At 45.1% G+C, this 19,134-nt stretch overlaps 1 protein-coding gene across 1 annotated transcript; it reads right to left on the reverse strand.

Moving 5' to 3' along the window:
* Positions 1–15,842: 15,842 nt before the first annotated feature.
* On the reverse strand, positions 15,843–16,616 carry LOC111890558 (uncharacterized). Its single transcript, XM_023886666.2, has one exon. It carries the CDS (start codon positions 16,614–16,616, stop codon positions 15,843–15,845), a length of 774 nt encoding a protein of 257 aa, XP_023742434.2.
* Between the last annotated feature and the right edge of the window lie 2,518 nt (positions 16,617–19,134).

Genomic DNA, 19,134 nt, shown 5'->3' on the forward strand with positions numbered 1-19,134 from the left:
TCTGAACTTGGTGAAGTTTCATTTAGATATTGTTTTGGGCTTATTTTTGGTCCTTTTTATCCTAAATGTGGTGTTTCTTGAGCATAACCTATTTTTGACGCAATAAGTCATCCTTTCAAACCTTTGATGGGATCTTAAATCATAAAAATGTAGTATTACAGGTTAGTTTCACTGCATGCATCCCTTAGAAGGTCTTAATGCATTAATATGTTGAGTTAAGCACTTAATGGACATGCAAAGTCATAAAGTTGGAAAATTTATGATTCCTAGCAGCATTTTGGCCTTGGATCTGAAAGATGGACGTGAGAACTTAAGGCATTAAGCTCTTAATGGAGATTTCAGAGGCCTGGGCGTATGCCATGCGTACCTAGATTATGCAGCGCGTATAAGGTCAGCCATCCCGACTGCGGTGAAGGCTTGAGTACGCCCAACATACCTTCATAGTATGCTTGCGTATGCGTTCTGTGTCGAATCGACCGAGTTGACTCAGATGGGTTCACTCGGTTGGTTTGATTCAGTTGACTTATTGATTTTGACAAGTTTGACTTTGACTTTGATGTAGTTTGACTTAAGGATATTTTGGGTATTTTGGATTCTGGTTGAGAATTGGTCATTTAAGTTGGATAGATGATAGTTAAAGTTGAGACTCAGAGTCGACGTCTCATTAGCTATTGTTCAGACTGTGAGGTGAGTCTTCCTCATTGTGCATATGGGTCGAAGGCACCAAGGCCAACCCATGGGATTAATATCCTGGTTTACCATATGTCGTTGTGTTGTAGTGATCTGTTAGATCTGTATCCTAGTTTCAAGGGTGTTGTTATGCAGTAATGATCTGTAGATATGCTTGTTTGTTTGTTGGCTAATTATATGTTTATCTGTTATGTATATCTCAACGTATTTTGAGTTGTGGTTGATGCTTTACTACTTTGTGTGTGAGCCAACAAACCGGGGTCATTATAACCCGATGGTTGATTGGGCATGAGGGTATTCCATCCTGAGGATGACTGGACCCATTGTATACTGGCATTCCAACCTGGGTTATTCCATCACGAGGATGACTAGACTCGGAGGTTGACTGGGCCTGGGGTATTCCAACCCGATGGTTAATTGGACTCGACGTGTTGTTGTATATGTTATTTGTTTATGTGTTGGTACCTCTAATGAGCGTGGGAAGGCGAAGGCATGACCGTACACATCCTTTGTTTATGTGTTTATGATTTTGGGGTATTTTGATATGGATAAACAATTTGGAAACAATAATTTTGTAAACATTTTATGACTATGGGTTGTTTTTAAAATTTTTGGTTTTTGTGATTTTTGGGATGTTACAAGTTGGTATCACAACCTTGTTTTGAGTGAATTGGTGGAACACCAGTGTGAATCGAGTCTCAAACTAAGGAAATGAAAAGGTTTTGAAAATGATTTTCAATTTTTTTTCAAAATAATCAAGAGAGTATGTGATGTGTACGATCAGCCATAGCCAGTAAGTAGACCCCAAATTACCATACTGTTATTTGATATTGTGATATGTTAGAACAACATGCTAGTGATAGGCTAGGGATCTTCAGGAATCACACGATAGAATTGCCTAATTATATGATGCCAGATAGCTTAATGTTTTGCTTATATGAAATTAACATCATTACGGTAGTTGCCTAGTGTATGCATCAAAATTGTACATAACAAAGATTTTATAGCCTGAGAATGTTTGGTTGAGCCTTATTTCCTGTTCCTTGTTTGGTTGTGGGCTTAGGGTAGAATCAAGTATTCGACTATCTATAGGATCCAGTGTTATGTATGATTAGCATACACAAGTGATGCATGGTTGGTGGAAGTTTCATGGATAAGTTGTGTGGGGTCATTCGGCCAGTTACATAGTGTTTAGCCTTCCTCTAGGAAGTGAGAATAGGGTGTATATGTATTCTAGTGAGTATTGTTAGGGTTGTTATGGGTAGGTGTGGAAAGTAGTATAGGCCCGTACTACCGGAAGTACATGAGCCGTATACGTAGCAGGGAAGTCACAACCACTACGGTTCTGTTGCGAATTGGTCCATATGGTATTATGTGTGTTTATCTGATATCGCCCTTGTTTATTTTTAGTATGGCAGTTACGAGGCAATTTGAGTCAGGATCCAGATTAGAATCAGGAGCGGGTGGCCAGGATAGGCTAGCTTCGACAGAGGATCGAGTTAGGCAGATCATTTAGGAGGTGGTCATTTCTATCATCCGAGGTCGGATACCGGAGTCATTTGGGTCTATTAAAACTGATATGATAGAGTTCTTTGATGACCAATATGCTTCACTCTCTAAGACTGTTGTTGTTGCAGCTTCCACAGTCGTTGCTAGTATGGGGATTGGCGCTGGGAGGGATTTCCGGCACTGGGACTTTGACAATAAGAATCCCCCGGTGTTTAACGGAGTTCATGAGACCATCATTTCCATGAGGTGGCTGTCTGATGTCGAGGGATGTTTCTTTACGTGCTATTGCCTAGCTGACCAGAAGGTCAAGAGCGCTTTGAACCTTCTTTAGGCTGGAGCGAAGGATTAGTGGAGGCTGGTTACTAGCTCATATTCTCCAGAGTAGATGGCTGTTGTGACTTCAGAAGAGTTCTCTGAGATGTTCCGTTCTAGATATGTTCCACTCGTGGAGCGAGAGAGGTTAGACTAGGAGTACTTGGATTTGAGGCAGGGGACTGAGTCGGTGACAGAGATCACCAAGATGTTTATGGACAAAGCTTTGTTTTGCCCTGAGTTTGTTGCTTCTGAGCAAGCTCAGATGACCCGGTACTTGAGTACGCTCAAGATAGACATCCAACAGTTTGTGTCCATGCAACGCTATGGTTCATTGGTAGATTTGTAGGAGACTGCTAGCCGATGTGAGATTAAAATGGAATTCCAGGAAAAGGAGCAGAGGTAGGAACCAGCGCAGTTGCAGCCTATGCCATAGGGGGGGGGGGGGCACTTGCGATAAGTTTGGAAAGGTTCATGATGGAGCTTGTCGATCTTCTTTAGGACGCCACAAATGTAGCAAGCAGGGCCACATTGCGAGGGATTGCTGATAACAGGCTCTGGTATCTAGCATCAGAATTTTCTATCACTATGATCAGGTGGGTCACATAAAGGCCTAATTACCCTTTCTTGTTTCTAAACCTGCATAGGCTCCAGCGCCGGCTACTCTAAGGATCACAGATAAGAGTCGGGGTCAGGCGGAGCCCCTGGGGGCTTGCAGTCGCACTTTTCAATTACTGTCGAGGAGACTAGAGCAGCGCCAGATGTTGTGACTAGTATGTTTCTATTTATTGTTATGGTAATTATTTTTGTTGTATGCTTAATTTTATGCTTCTAATAGGTACATTCTTAGTGAACTCTTTGCCTACTCTAGTGTTATTTAACTCGGGCACGAGTCGGTCTTTTGTATCGCGATCTTTCAGTATGGATTATGGTGTGCCTCTTTATGAGTTGGAGTGTCCGTTGTGAGTTTATATCGCGAACGAACACGAGATTTCTGCATCCAATATATATCAGGGTTGTGTATTGGAGATCTTCGGGGTTCCCTATTTGATTGATTTGATCACAACCCTCATTGGGGATGTGTGCGTGATAGTGGGGATGGATTGGCTAAGAAGGTTTGGTGCATCGATTGTGAGGTCCAGCGGGTAGTAGTTCGAACCCAAAGTGGGGGAGAACTGGTTATTTATGTAGAGGTCACTAGGGTTGGTTCAAGGTTTTGTTTCGAAATTAGAGCTCGACAGTATATTCAGTTTGGGTGTGTGGGTTATTTGGCTTATGTGGTTGATACTCGAGTTGGGGAGCATACTTCAGTTTCAGAGGTGCTAGTTGCCAAGGAAATTTCTGATGTTTTCCCGGAGGAGTTACCCGGTGTGCCTCCCGAGAGGCAGGTTGAGTTCAGGATTGATCTAGTGCCAGGTGTGGCTTCGATATCCAAGGCATTGTACCGCTTGGAACCACCTAAGATGCAAGAATTATCCTCTCAGCTTTAGAAGATGTCAGGAAAGAAGTTCATTAGACCGAGCAGTTCTCTATGGGGAGCGTCGATACTGTTTTTCGAGAAGAAGGATGGTTCACAACGGATGTGCATTGATTACGGAGAGTTGAAGAAGTTAACAATAAAGAACCTCTATCCCCTTCCATGGATTGATGACTGTTGACACATCTCTCCCGGAGTAAAGTCAAAGAATAACGAAGCTGTCAACTCAAGAACGGCCCTTAAAAACCCACTACCCGACAAGAGTCGGGAGCAAACCATCATCCATAAGAACCTACCTTCTAGCGCCGACGATCTGGCCTCGGGATTCCCCCCCTTTTAGGAGAGAGAAACTGTTGTTTTAGATAAGAAAAAGGAGTACCAGTTTCCCCAAATCCACATGTGCAGCGCTCGGTGATCTGCCAACTGCATTTCAGCACCAATAGCAAATAGCCACCCACGAGGCACGATCTACCAATCGAAGGCCGCCTCGTCTTGCCATGCCTGAAAAGTAGAAGATACTGTTGGGGATCTGTTCTTCTGACCACAGGTATAAAAATATCCCTTCTCCCCCAAGAGAAAGGATCAAATCTTAATACCCAGTCTCATACTTTCCGTAAGAAACCTTTTCTTAAATGAATTCACTGACTTGACCGTCAAAGCTTCGTTATGGGATCACCTACCAGATAACGTTTGACGATCTTGTTTTCTTTGTTGTGATTCTCAGGCTTACCTTTTTCACCACTCAAGGTGATGAAGTTAATTCGGAGACATATCACAAATGTTAGTGCCATCCGGGCGTGCACTCAGTACTGAACAACCCATCTAAAGACGTTAGGCACTAGACATGACGTACAAAGGACCCATACGGTCGGGCGGTAGTGACACCAACCCAGTGAAACCAATGCAGTCCCTCAATGGAGGCGGACCATCGACACTGGAAGAGAAATCACCAACACAAACAACGACAACGCCGACAGTCGGACCCACAATGGAGTTCATTGCTAGTTTATGGTGACCGTCGCCCATCACAACGGAACACCAGGCCACGAAACCCATCACGGCGCCTCAAAGAGTGTCAACAAACCAATCACATCCAACAATAAATCGACCTCTGGCACCATTACGACAGGTTGGGACATGTACCTGGTCTCCCGCTACTATTCTACCTACTACACAACTGCTATCCACAGGTCATCAGTCTTCCTCGATGGCCAACATGTCACACATCCCACTATTCGCACAACAACCTATGTTTTGTGAGTACTAAAATCAATGTGCAAGGACAAGGCTTGAAAACTCAAACCTTGTGTTAATCTTAAAGATCAATGTCTGCTTTTAATTGATGTTCCAGTCAAGTTTGGTAATACCAGTTGAGACTTGAAGTAAATATTCAACAAAGTACACAAGTATTAAATGAAGAAACTTATGAGTATAATCAAAGTAAAGACAATAAATGAACAAGAAGAATGTTGTAATGAGTTTTGACTTGAGAGAAAAGTGACAGAGAGTTAAGAAGAATATTTGCTATGTTTAGAGGAACAATCCATGTATTTCTTGTCATTAAACACAATCCTTATATGGGAAAACGAGGTACATCGTACAAACTACAAAACGTTCTTAGTACTGGATAATAAATAGCTTCTGACAGCTGCTTATCCAACATATACAAAAACCTAAGTCCTATGAAATGTTACATCACATAAAAGACAAGAAATAATAAATGTTCAATTAGACACTTTGATCTCCGGTCAACACTGCATCTTGGAGTTATCTTCACTTCGGATATCTTTTTCATCTCGGACATATGCTGATCTCGGATCTTCATAACTTGTGATTGCTAGAGGTTCACTTTCAGGTTCCAACAATCTCCCCATAAGTGAACTTATCAATCTGATCATCTCAGTTGACTTTTTGGATGAACACATGAGCTTGGTACAACCAATTTCAGACTTCAAGATACCACTTAAGTTGACTAACAAACTTTGCCTTTACATGCTCTGGAGCATCGGACTTTGCTGCATTAATGATGAACTTCTAAAGAACTTGGGAGGGTATGAGATGTTTATCTAGGATTCAGAAGAATTCCTTCTTGTTTGTTTTCCTCTTAAGGTAGACGTATCCCAACACCAGTTCAATAATTCACCCTTCTGCCAAGATTTCAGCTTTAGGCAATTGATACTCAATTTTTTCCTAAAATGTTTCAGTTCCAAACAAGTGAGGCAGTTCATAGTCAAATCTACAAAATTCAGCAATGTGATCCTTTAGATAGCTTATCGCAACACTGTAAGCAGCAGTGTTCATCTGACTGTCTTGATGAGTTCGGAAATGAGATGCAATTGTCAGGATGTCATTTCAATAAATCATAGGGAAGGCGGCATCCAAGATAGTGAGCTGATTCGACTTGTTCCAATAAACATAATAGCGATGCAATAGACAGTTCAAGTCAAACTTTGTTAACACCTTCCTTCCAAACCCAAAAATCTTGGTGATCCTCTTCCGAGACCACACTTCCTTTTGGGGATGTGCGTTCGTGGAATAGAATGTGTTTAATCTTTCTCTTTCGGTTCTGATGATCATTTGAGGATTATCATCTATGTGGGGACAAGCAAACTTTATGTAGAACTTGCAGAGTGGAGAGATGGGAAAATCAAGTTGGTCTGAATCTTGAGTTGGCAGATCATAATACATGAATGGGACAATGTCCACATCATGAATTATTCCTTCTCTGAAAAGTGGGGAAAGCCCTAGCATTGGATTTGGGTTATCCTTGAGAGCTTGAATCAGAATGCTTTCCTCGAGGGCTTGATCTATCTGTGCTTGGGACCAACCTTCAGATTTCTTAGAGATGGGTTCCGAGGAGTGAAATTCTAAAATAGGCTTTTTTTCCTTTGTCTTGCTATTTGTTGAGAACCGAGATTACTTGTTGCATGTTCTGATCAATGATAAACTCTGGAGATGGAGGAATCAGAGGCTCTTTCGGTAGATTATCACGTTTCCGATGTAGAGAACCTTCATCGATTAGAACAATTCTTGGTGAGGGAGTTAGAAGTAGCATTGATTGAATGGCTCATAAAGCATCAACTGTGAGCTTGGTCTTTGACTTTGCTATTTATCTGCTTCTTTTTAAAACATCAGCTATGGATAATGTCCATGATATAGCTGACCATATCCTCTGCTCTTCCTCGTACATAATTTTTGTCGGAAATTTCTTTGGAGCTTGAAGTCCTACCATAGAACTGGTGATGTACTCCACTTCATCATCAGAAGTACATGTGGAAATAATTTGAACAAAATCATCATCAGACTCATCTCGGAGTTTGAAATCTGAGGCAGACTTCTAGGAGATAGATTTATCTATGTTTCTTGAACCTTCTCCCCTCTTGCATCAGATTTCCTGATAACCAAGGCAAGAAATGTTGAGTGCTAAAACTACGAGACACGGTCAAAACCCTTCTGAAAGATAGTGTTCATCTGCAGGGTGAGAGCATCATACGCTTCAGTAGTCGGAACTTGAGCTTTGAGATGGTCGAATATGGTGGAGATGATATAGAGCATTTGATCGAACTTATTGCTCAGAGGAGTTTGATGAGAACTTGCTGCCTGATAAGATTCATATCGTCTTTCTTCTTGATCTCTTTCTCCATTCTTTGAATCTGTTTTTCATGCCCGACATGGGTCTGTCTGATCAGCTCATTGGTTGTGCCAATCATGTCATCATGAACCTTTAGCATGGTGGTAATGGTTTCAAGATAGTGATCGAGATTGGAGTTATATTTTTCTTTACCTTCCTTGATGGTGTGCTTGAGACGAAGGGAGATAAGTTGATCCAGTTTTTGTGCTCGTTGTTCATTCGAAGGCCCTGTTTTCTTGACAACAAAGAGAGAGAGAGAGAGAGAGAGAGAGAGAGAGAGAGAGAGAGAATAACTGCATCAAGCTTAGTGTTAAGACCATACACTTTTTCATCAAGCTTAGAATTAAGTTGAGCAATAGATTTGTCAAGAGATTCAACTTTTGATATTGTAGTAGAGACGTTGTCTCGAAGTTCCATGAAGGCAAAGAGATCAGAAAAATTTTCAGCTGATGATCCTGTGTCTGAGGTGGAACTCTCAGACTTAGCTTTATCACACTCTTGATCAATTGGCGGATCAGAAGGTCCAAGATTGTTGGCAGTGGTGGCTTGATTATCCTTGGAAGGATTAACTTCCGATTCACTTCCGAGATTGTGCTGAGCATGGTCATCAATTTGAATATCTTCATCAATGGGTTCTGAAGAAGATGATGAAAGTCCAAAGTCGTGAGTTTTGTTGAATGTTCTTGAGATGCTACAATAGAGGCACTATCATCATCGAACATGAATTTTTTTGAATGTTCTTCATTAGGATCTGAGTGGATAGCGTCGTGATGAGGAGACATCAAAGGATCATCTGAGATGATATTATCATGTTGGGTTTCTCCTGATGCAAACTCTTGATCAGTAACGTCATCAGATGGAGCAATGAATGGAAGATTGCTCTGGATATCTCTGTTTCTCATGGAGTTGAGTGTTGCTTCCACTTGGGATCGAGTGAGCTCTGGATGTCTGGTGTGTGCCCTGATAATAAAGTCTAACCAATCTGGATCCTCGGTACCTGGTCATCCTTTACTTTTTCCAGGTATCAGAACAATTGTGGCATCTGAAAGAGGACGTACAACTCCCACTTCAAAATGCTTGGTATCTAAGAGGGGAACCTCAGATCATGCTTGTGTACAAGAGAAAGGAAGGATGTTCAAAATGATTCATGGGTTTGTTCCAGGGGTGCAAGGAACCATGTTCAACATCGACATCACCTTGTTGGCAAGGTGAGGGTGGATTGTGTGGAAACCGCCCGTGAGTGTGTGTAGATTTTTTTGAAACTTCGAAGGGTACTTCAGAAGAGTGGGCATGTAGGGTAAAAGGATGACAAGAGTCAGTCAGAATGTCCTTGATAACTTCCTGTGAAGAGGAAGTATCGAATTTGGTTCTGTTTTTTGATTTTGGTTTAGAGGGAGAGGTCTTTCTCTTAGCTACCTACTTTTTCTTTCCACCAGTCGAGGCTGGTTTAGCCACATCCGATGTGGGCTCAATGGGGACCGAGGTAGATTGTGTTGGGTTGTACACAATCGAAGTCTCTAAGTAATGTTTCAAATGAGGGGACTTAGATGGTAAAATGGCCAACATGTGTTCAGGTAATCTAGGAACAGGTCTGAAAGTTTCCTGGTTCGGAAGGCGATATGTCTTAATAGCCTTGAAGTTTAGAAATACCTCTTTTGGAATGGTGTCGACCGGAATTAGTTTGTGCCTCTCTCAGTAGAGCTATTGAATGTGGAAGCCCAGAATCTCAGACTCGATATCTCTTGAGGCTTTCTTTTTATAGTGAACTTCTGAAAGTCTTGTGATGCGACCTTGTCTTGGCTCAGTTGATATTGTTCACTTGGATTCTTGGCTGCCTCTGCAAGATCACAAAGAAAGAAGGCCGTCAGTCGCTTTCCGGGAGGAGCTCCCGGAAGAACACTCCGACAGTCAAGTTAGAGAGTGTTTAGGATCTTTGGGTGTGTGCTTTTAGAGAGTCCAGAGAGCTTACCTCGTAGGTCTGATAGCGTATCCTTTTATACCTAGCTCCCTTTCCTGATCCGTACCAGACAAGATCGCTTTTTGGGGAGACAAGATCAGGGGCGCTGATTGGAGAGTCATGCCCCTTCAACTGTTAGGGTGCTCTTATTGGTTCTGACGGTAATGGCCTGATCCTCCTACTTGTCTCCTGATCGTATCTTTTGTCTCGGAGCTGGGAGCGTCCCTTGGCGGGCGTGAGCCTTTCGCCTGTGCATTCCGCTCCTGGGGGCGCCAGTGGACGCTAAGCCTGCTGGGCTGGGCCCGGTTGGCGTGCCTGACTCGTGCTTCTGCCGTGCTGCCATACGCTCGTCATCAAGTCCCCCAGTCTAGTAGTCATAGAGTTGCAGCGCTAGTTATGGCGTTATGGACTTAGCTAGCTGACGCGTGTTGGTTTTTCTTTACCCGTCGTTCCGTCTTTAATGGCGACGTGACTGCGCATGATGACTGGCAGTTACGTCACTATGTCAGGCATTTAAATGTCCCGCCTCTTCCTTTTCTTTATAAGGGCATTTAAACGGTTTCTCTTTGTCTTCCTCCTTCTCTCTTCGTCTTCCTTTTTTCGGGTTTATCTTCTTCATTCTTTCTCATGGCAAACCTTCCCAGTATCCTCCCTTCCGCGACTGAGTATCGTTAGCTAGAGGTCACATATGGCTTATCTTCCCTGGAAGGTGTAGAGTTTCCTGCACCTGGTTCTGGTATCTCATCCCCTCCCTGGCAAGATTGGGGTTTACTTGAAAACCCTAGATGCTGGCATCCGTTTTCCTTTGACTGATTTTTAAGAGGAGGTCTTCCAGAAAGACGGTTGCAGTCTTCAAATGCTAACCCCCAATGCAGTCACGAAAGTGGTTGCATTTGAGATGATCTTCAGAGCCAACGAGTATCTTACGGATTACTTCGTTTTCAAGTTTTTCTTCCGATTATGTGTCACTGGAGATAAGTTCACCTTTTCGGTCCGACGAGGGGGGCACGCCTTAGTTCCCGACGGGCGGAACCCTAAGAACTGGCAGGACAAGTGGCTATGGGTAAACTAGGAGTTGGTCGGAAGCGGTCGGTACCGTGAGAATGCTTTTGCCGATACCATCCCCAAACTCTTCCCTCACAACCAAAGTGTTGCTGATTACCTGAAGTGTGTGCAAGTATCCCCTGAAGATTATTCTGAGGCTCTGCTTTCTGGTGTAGGGATGAGCCCTTCTTGGAGGCATCGCGGCAAAATGGCATTTTTTTCTCCATCGGTGAGTGTTGTGCCCCTCTTTTTTTCCTTCTCCCCCTTGTTACTACTGTATGACTGATATTCCTTGTTCTGACATCTCTAGGTGTTGAATCTTCCCTGTCCATGGATGAGGTGTTACAGAAGCGTTATCGGGGCAAGTTAGAGTATCGCGAGGTGGATCTAGTTGATCGACTTCCTCCACCTCACCGAATGGATCAACTTGCCTTAACTGCTGCTCCTTCCGTCCCCCCTGCAAGCTCGTCAGCATCGGAGGAGGATCCTTTACACGCCCGCCCCATCTTTGTTATCATGCCCCTAGGTAGCACTCGCTCCTCCTCCGTGGAGGGTAGCGAAGACAACAAAGAAGGGATTATCATGGATACCTGACGAATGCAGGCGAGGAGAAAAGTTGTCTTAGCCATGGGTGAGCCGGTTACCGGCGTGCCTATCGCTGCCAAGAGAGTTCATACCCGGCGCAAATTCTCTCGTCTGCTGAGTTTTATGACTTCCACACCGGCCGGTGTGGTCGTGATCCCTGATGACGACACGCAACAGTCCGAAGGGATCGACAGGACGACGAACAGCCCGTTGCTCCTATCTTCTCCTCTATTCCTATTCCATGTGTTCCATTGGTTTCCTCGAAGTTCTCCCCGGTTAAAGGTTCTAGTGGCCCTGGTTAAGTTTCAGTTTCTTTAGGTGGTGTGTCTGGAGACAGTTCTACTGGGTCTCCTATTTTTGTTCCTTCCTGGGATCTCCACGATGATTCCCGACTCTCTGTTTGTAGCAATGCTTTGGAATTTTCCCGCCATTCTTTTCCTCCGGCTTCCGTTGCCGATATGGAGGCTATGGGTAATCCTGTTCTTGCTCATAACATGGCTTACGCTGTTGTGCAGGCCATGTTTTACCTTGTCGCAGGTTCCCGGCATGTTCATGCCCTTGATGAGATGGAGGCCGTCCACGCTACTTGTGAGTCATACATGACAGGGCTGGAATGTCTCCTCAGTGTGCTTGGTGAGGACCTCCGTTTGTCTGAACAAAAGTGTGAATTGCTATCCTCTGAGAAAACCATCCTTAACGAAACTAGAGCCGTTTTGGAAGCTAAGATCGAGTCCCTAACTCAAGTGAATGAAGGTTTGATGATCCAGGTGGAAAGTCTTGAGCGCGATGCTACTGATCGTGATAAGCTTATTTCGTCGTTGCAATCGGATTTTGGACGCTTCCCGTCGAGACTTGGATTGGCTGGTGCATGTTGGTGTTGTTCACATTGTTGATAAACTGATTGAGCATCTGGATTTTACTAACGCGATAAGTCTCATCCGACATGCTGCTTTTATGGACGGGATTGAGTCCATTCAAAAAACTTATGCTGGTATTGGTGGTGGAGATGTCGGTGTTGGTGCTACTTTTGTCGGTCCTGTGGTTAGTGTGAACGATGCTCTGTTGTCTTTTGCCAGTATGGATCATGCATCCTTGTTGGGTTTAGGGGAACTGGGTGTTAGGGGTCTCTAGGAGTTATGCTCTTTTGGTGGTTCAAAGGGTTCTCCGGAAAGTGCGATGGGTCATGATATTGTGCAGGTGGCTGAGGTTGATGTTGGAGGAGGTAATGATGGTGGTGATGGTGATCGTGGCGAAGGTGAAGTGGCTGTTGTGGGAAATGAAGTCGCATGTGATGGGAATGATGTTGTTGAGAATGCTCCGACATCGTGTGCTACTACTCTTGGGGCGTGAAAATTTCTTTGCTTGTTTCGGTTTCTATCTTGCATGGTTCTTTTGGTGGCCATATGATGCCTTTAGTTTGTATATTGCATAAACTTTTAAACAATATTCACTATTTTATGTATGTAACCGTATGCTCTAAGCATTATTTGTTTGTTGCTTGCTCTCTTTTTATTTTTCTTTTTTAAAAAAAAACATAGCCCTCTGATGCGCTAGGCATTCTGCTTCGCCTATGTCATTGCCGACACGCTAAGTATCGGTACTGGGTGCTCTTAGTACCCAACGGATGGATGTTTTTATGCACATTTTCAATCGTTAAGAATTAATACACTAAGTATTAAAGATTAGCATTTGAATAATCCCATTACATTAACCGTGGATTATAAATACACTAAGTATGAGACTCATGTCACGAAGCATGGACTTATGTACACTAAGTACTTGGGATGTGCCGCACTAAGCAGCATATCAGTCGACTGGGATTACACTTCTTTTTTTTCAAAAGAAAAACTTTTTCAAGTTCCTGGCGTTCCACGTTCTTGGAATCTGCCTTCCTTCCATCGTTTCCAAGACATATGCACCATTCCAATTTGCTTCCGTGACTTTGTAAGGGCCCTCCCATATTGGATCCAATTTTCCTTGGGGTTGGGCTCGGCTTGCTTTGTTTTTCGTTAGAACATACTCACCCACTCTGAACGCTTTCTCCTTTACCCTTTGGTTATAATACCTTTCTGTTGCATGCTTGTATGCAACCTGGCGCATTTCTGATTTTTCGCGTTTTTCTTCTAGGATATCCAGGTTTATCCCTAGGTCCTGCGCGTTGCTTTCTTCATCTGTGCTAGCCACCCTTAGCGTACTCACCGTTAACTCCATTGGGAACCTAGCTTCTTTCCCGTATGTCAAACTGAACGAGGTTTCTTGCGTGCTCGTTCGCGGTGTGGTCCTGTATGACCATAGCACTGTCAGTATCTCCTCTGCCTAGTTCCCTTTTGCCTTGCCCTTCCTTTTCTTGATCCCATTCACGATAGTTCGATTGGACACCTCCGTCTGTTCGTTCGCTTGTGGATGTGCTACTGATGTGAACCATTGATTTATCCCTTTGGTGGCGCACCACTCCTTGAACGGGTTCTCGGCAAACTATAGGCCATTGTCACTAATGAGTACTCTAGGCGTCCCAAACCTTGTTATAATATTCTTCCATACGAACTTTATCATGTGTCTCCTTGAGATGCATGCTAACGGCGCCGCTTCAATCCATTTTGTGAAATAATCTACGGCCACCACCATGTATTTTAGCTTCCCTGGTGCTTCTGGGAATGGGCCCACTTTATCTATACTCCATTGGTAGAACGGCCACGGGCTAGATATGTTATGGAATGGTACTGGGCGTTTTGCTTGGACTGGGGCGTAAGACTGGCATTCCCTACATCTCCTGGCTACCTCTAGCGCATCTTGTTGTATTGTGGGCCAGTATACACCCATTCGCAGTACTTTGCCTATTAAGGCTCGTGCCCCCTCGTGTGCACCCACCTGGCCTGCGTGTGCTTCCTGTAGCATCTCTTTCCCTTTGGCTTAGTCTACACACTTTACCCATGGTGCTGTGAACCCTTTCCTATATAATTCTCCATTTATTAATGCATATGAGGGCGCTTTTATACATATCTTCCTGGCCTCGCCGTGGTGGTCCGGCAGCACCCCCCTTTGTAGGTATTCCCTGAATGGTGTCATCCACGTGGGCCGAGTGGTCGTTAGGGGATTCACCTGCCGTTCATCTATACTTCTTTCTCAGAGTACCTCTACCAAGACTTTCTTCGATAGGTGGTTGAAGCACGTGGATGCCAATTTGCTTAAGGCATCTGCCCTCTTATTTTCGCTTCTAGGTATCTGTTTAATTGTGAACTGCTTGAACGATTCGACTAGTTGTTTCACCATCTGCACATACCTTCCCGTTCTCTGATCTCTTACCTCGAAACTTCCATTGACCTGGTTTGCTACTAGCCTTGAGTCAGTCAGGGCCGTTATAGCCTTTGCACCCGTTTGCTTGGCTAGTTGCAATCCTGCAAGCAGAGCCTCATACTCCGCTTCGTTGTTTGATGTGTGAAAATCAAAACGGAGGGTGTAAGTCGCTTCTTCCCCCTCTGGGCTAGTCGGGATTAGCCCCGCCCCTGAGCCTTCCTTGCTGGATGCTCCGTCAGTATATAGTGTCCACGAACTATCGTCGGCCGGGGCTCCTTCAACTGCCCACACTTTCTCCTTAACAGGGCCCCCTCATCTGGAATTTCTAGCAGGAAATCGGCCAACGCTTGTTCCTTAATACTTGTCCTCGGGTGGTAACTTATGTCATGCTCTCCCAATTCGATTGCCCATTTCGCTAGCCGGACCGACGTCTCTGGCTTAAGCAGTATTTGTTTGGTGGGGCAGTTTGTTAGCACCTCGATCTAATGTGCTTGGAAATACCGCCTCAGTCGCCGTGCCGCGTAGATGAGTGCCAGGACTAACTTCTCCAGGGTGGGGAAGTTGAGTTCTGGCCCTTGTAGTTCCCTGCTTACATAGTATACCGGTCTCTATTCTCCTTCCCTTTCTACAGTCAATACTGAGGATATCGCTTCGTTTGAGGTCGAAAGATACATTTGCAACGTCTCTCCCGGGACGGGATTGGCCAGCATGGGTAACTTGTGTAATGCCTCCTTGATTTTATGGAGCGCTACTTTTGCTTCGTTCGTCCACTATAAGTTGCTCTTCTCGATGCAGCCTTTTAATGTGTGGAACAACGGCATGGCCTTCTTAGTGGATTTCGAGATAAACATGCTCAGAGCTGTAAGCTTCCCGTTTAGACCCTGCGCGTCCCAGAGGGTGCCTGGGGGTGGCGTTTTGATAAACTCGTCCACCTTGGTTGGGTTAGGCTGGATGCCCTACCTGGTGACAAAATACCCTAAGAACTTCCCCCCTTCCACCCCAAATGTGCATTTGGCTGGGTTTAGATTCATCTTTACCCTCTCTAGGGTTCGAAAAATCCCCTCAATATCTTGTAACATCTTGTCTTCGTGTGGACTCTTGATCACCATATCGTCCACGTACACCTTAATGTTTCTCCCAATTTGTTTAGCGAAGATTGAGTCGACCAGGCACTGATACGTAGCCCCTAAATTCTTTAGACCGAAAGGCATCTCGGTGTAACAGAAAGTGTCATGGTCCGTGTAAAAAGCCGTTTTTTCCTCGTGCTCTTTGCTCATCAAGATCTGATGATACCCTTTATATGCATCTAAAAAAACACTTCATCTTAAATCCTTGCAATGACTCTACCTTATGGTCAATTTCCGGGAGGGGTAACAGTCTTTAGGGCATGCTTTGTTCAAGTCGAAAAATTCTATGCACATTCTCCATGACCCATCTTGCTTGCGGACCATAACTGGGTTGGCGATCCACGTCGGGAATATTGCTTCCCTTACTATTCCTGCTTCCACTAGTTTGGCCACCTCTGCGTTGATTTTCCTATTACGGTCCCCACCTTGGACCCTTTTCTTCTGCTTAACCTCCTTTGCTCCTGGTTTAATTACAAGTTTGTGCTCAATGACTTCCCTTTCTACCCCCACCATGTCCGTAGAGGTCCATGCAAACACGTGCTTATACCGCTTGAGCAAATCGACCAACGCTCTTCTTATGTGATTCGAGATATCACATCCAATACTAACTGGCTGGTCAGGGTGTCTCTCGTTGATCACCTCCTTTCCTTTTACAGGGTCATGTCTCAGCCTCTTGGCCTCTTTAGTTATCTTTACTGGTTTCATGATTGTAAAGCATTGCAATTCTTTAGGTGGAGTGGCTAGTACTGTAGCTACGCCTGTTGGAGTGTCGAACTTCATGACTCCATGAATGGTTGATGGGACCACCCCTAGCTTTAAGAGGGCTATACTCCCCAGAATGATATTGTGTTCCGCCGCATGCCGAATGACCACAATGTCAACCGGGGGGGTTTTCTTTTGCTGCCTATCGTGGCTAGTTAAGGTCAGGGGAAGGTGAATTGTGCCTAGCGGCCATAGGCTATGGTCGGTGAATCCGACTAGCCTCCCCATCGTGGGTCGTAGGTTGTCTTTCCAGCGGTCTGGGAGAAGCCGGAAACAATGCTCATAGATGATATCCGCCGAACTTCCTATGTCAACGTAGACCCTGTGTATGGTTACATCCCTGATGGAGGCTTAGATTACTAGTGGGTCATCGCCTCTCCATCCTTCTGGGCGAGGGTCTTGAACAGAGAATGTGAGTGTACGTATCGAGGGTCTGGTGGTCCCTTGCTCCCTTTGTTGCTCCCCCCTGCTTCTCTTACTCAGTATCACGAATATCTCCTTAGGCTGGACCCCTTCGCGAGGTGTGTTTTTAGCGTTTTCGGCGTCAATTTTGGCACGCAAGCTTTGCGCTATTTCCACCAAGTCCCCTTTAAGTTGTTTCTCTTCCATTTCTTTTTTTAATACCGAACAACTAGCTGTATCATGCGTCTTACTTTTATGGTACTCACAGTACCGGTTCTTTGGCGATTTGGCTGGCTGCTGCTTCTCCGACACCGTGTACACCTCCGGGCGACGACCACACCTGTCATCCTTGGCAAACGGTCGGAACCGTGCCTGTGGTTTTCTTGCTTGGCCGTAGTGCCTACTTCCCCCTCAGAAATCCATGTGAACCTAATTTGTGGTGCCTGGCAGTTATAGCATTCAAGTAGGCCTATTTTGCTGCTTCGCCATCCTCCTGTCTTAGATATTTTTCCACTATTTCCTTCAACTAAGCACGTGTTAGAGGCTTCTTTCCCATGAGCTTTTGCGATAAAGGGCCTGGTAGAAGTCCCCACGTAAAGGCGCCGGCTATGAGTCCCTCATCATGCCCCGGTACGTCTAACGTGGTGTTTATGAATCTTGTGAAGTATTCCCGCACGATTTCACCCTCCTTTCACTTACAGCCTATGATTGAATGAGAGTCTCCCTCGTACTTGCGTAATTGCATAAAGTTTGTGAGAAAAAGATACTTAAGCTGGACAAAATTGGAAATGCTGCCAGGTCGTAGCGTCTTGAACCATGTGACGGCGTTGCCATAAAGTGTGGTTGGGAAATACGTGCACCAAAACCTCTCATCAAGCTTTAATGACGTCATTGTCCATTCATATGTGTCGATGTGGCTATCCGGGTCAGTGGTTCCGTTATATGTCTTGAGCGTCGGTAGTTTGGCTATGTTTGGTATTTCGTAGTCCAACAATTCTTTGACAAACGGAGATGTCACACTACAGGAAAGGCAATCGTGGCTTGGGATGGTGGACGCTCCTGGCTGCTGGTATTGAGTGTTTGAGCTGTATGGTGGCGACGTGTGTAGCCAAGGCTTGGTCCGTAAAAGGGGTATGACTGGAATGGTAGTTGGAGGGAGTAAATGGAGGGGAAAGGGTGTATAGGGGTCATAGGGCTGACCGTTGTTGTCTGTTGTAGGCGATTGTTGGCGGTGATCGTTGGTCCGGTCCATGTGCCGACCAACGAATACACAGGCGGTGTATGAGCTATCATGGTTCGCGCCAATGGTGACACTGAAAGCATTGAACTCTTTCTACTTGTCACCTGGTACGGTGGTGTCACTGTAAACGACTGTGGGATGTTGAAATCGTGGCCTGGTGGAAGCATTTTTGAGTGAACCGGTTGTGTCTGTTGTAATGGCTGCATAAAGAACGGTGGAATCTAAAGGATGTTGTTGAAAGTGGCCCTACCGGAGTTGTTCTTGGCTGGTGAACTGGCGGTTGTGGGGCACCTTCAGTGGTTACTGTAGAGCTTCCTTCGCCTGTACCGGCCCTGCTGACCGCTGTAGACGGCGGTGTTTTGTCCAACGCTGCCATGGGACGTATGGGACTAGCCTGTTGTCCCTCACTTCCGTTTGACGCCATTCACTTTTTACTTTTGTGCTTTTAGTTTGTGTTCTTAATCTCACAAACGGATGGCACCAAATGATGCGACCTTGTCTTGGCTCGGTTGATATTGTTCACTTGGATTCTCGGCTGCCTCTGCAAGATCACAAAGAAAGAAGGCCGTCAGCCGCTTTCCGGGAGGAGCTCCCGGAAGAACGCTCCGACGGTCAAGTTAGAGAGTGTTTAGGATCTTTGGTTGTGCGCTCTTAGAGAGTCCAGAGAGCTTACCTCGTAGTTCTGAGAGTGTATCCTTTTATTCCTAGCTCCCTTGCCCGATCTGTACCAGACAAGATCAGTTATTGGGGAGACAAGATCAGGGGCGCTGATTAGAGGGTCATGTGCCTTCAACCGTTAGGGCGCTCTTATTGGCTCTGACAGTAATGGCCTGATCCTCCTGCTTGTCTCCTGACTGTATCTTTTGTCTCGGAGCTGGGAGTGTCCCTTGGCGGGCACGAGCCTTTCGCCTGTGTATTCTGCTCCCGGGGGCGCCAGCGGATGCTAAGCCTGCTGCGCTGGGCCCGATTGGTGTGCCCGGCTCGTGCTTCTGCCGTGCTTCCCTAGGCACGTCATCATCTTGCCATAAGACTTTCGTTAAATCGACGATGTTTGTCTTCCCAGAAAAGATACTATACATGACATTAAGCTCGTCCTTGCTCATC

Source organism: Lactuca sativa, chromosome 6 (assembly GCF_002870075.4).
Source record: "Lactuca sativa cultivar Salinas chromosome 6, Lsat_Salinas_v11, whole genome shotgun sequence".
In the NCBI taxonomy this organism is placed as follows: domain Eukaryota; kingdom Viridiplantae; phylum Streptophyta; class Magnoliopsida; order Asterales; family Asteraceae; genus Lactuca; species Lactuca sativa.

Coding starts and splice junctions, on each gene's coding strand:
- LOC111890558 (XM_023886666.2), bottom strand. CDS start 16,616: ATGGGGAGGCTAGTCGGATTCACCGACCATAGCCTATGGCCGCTAGGC.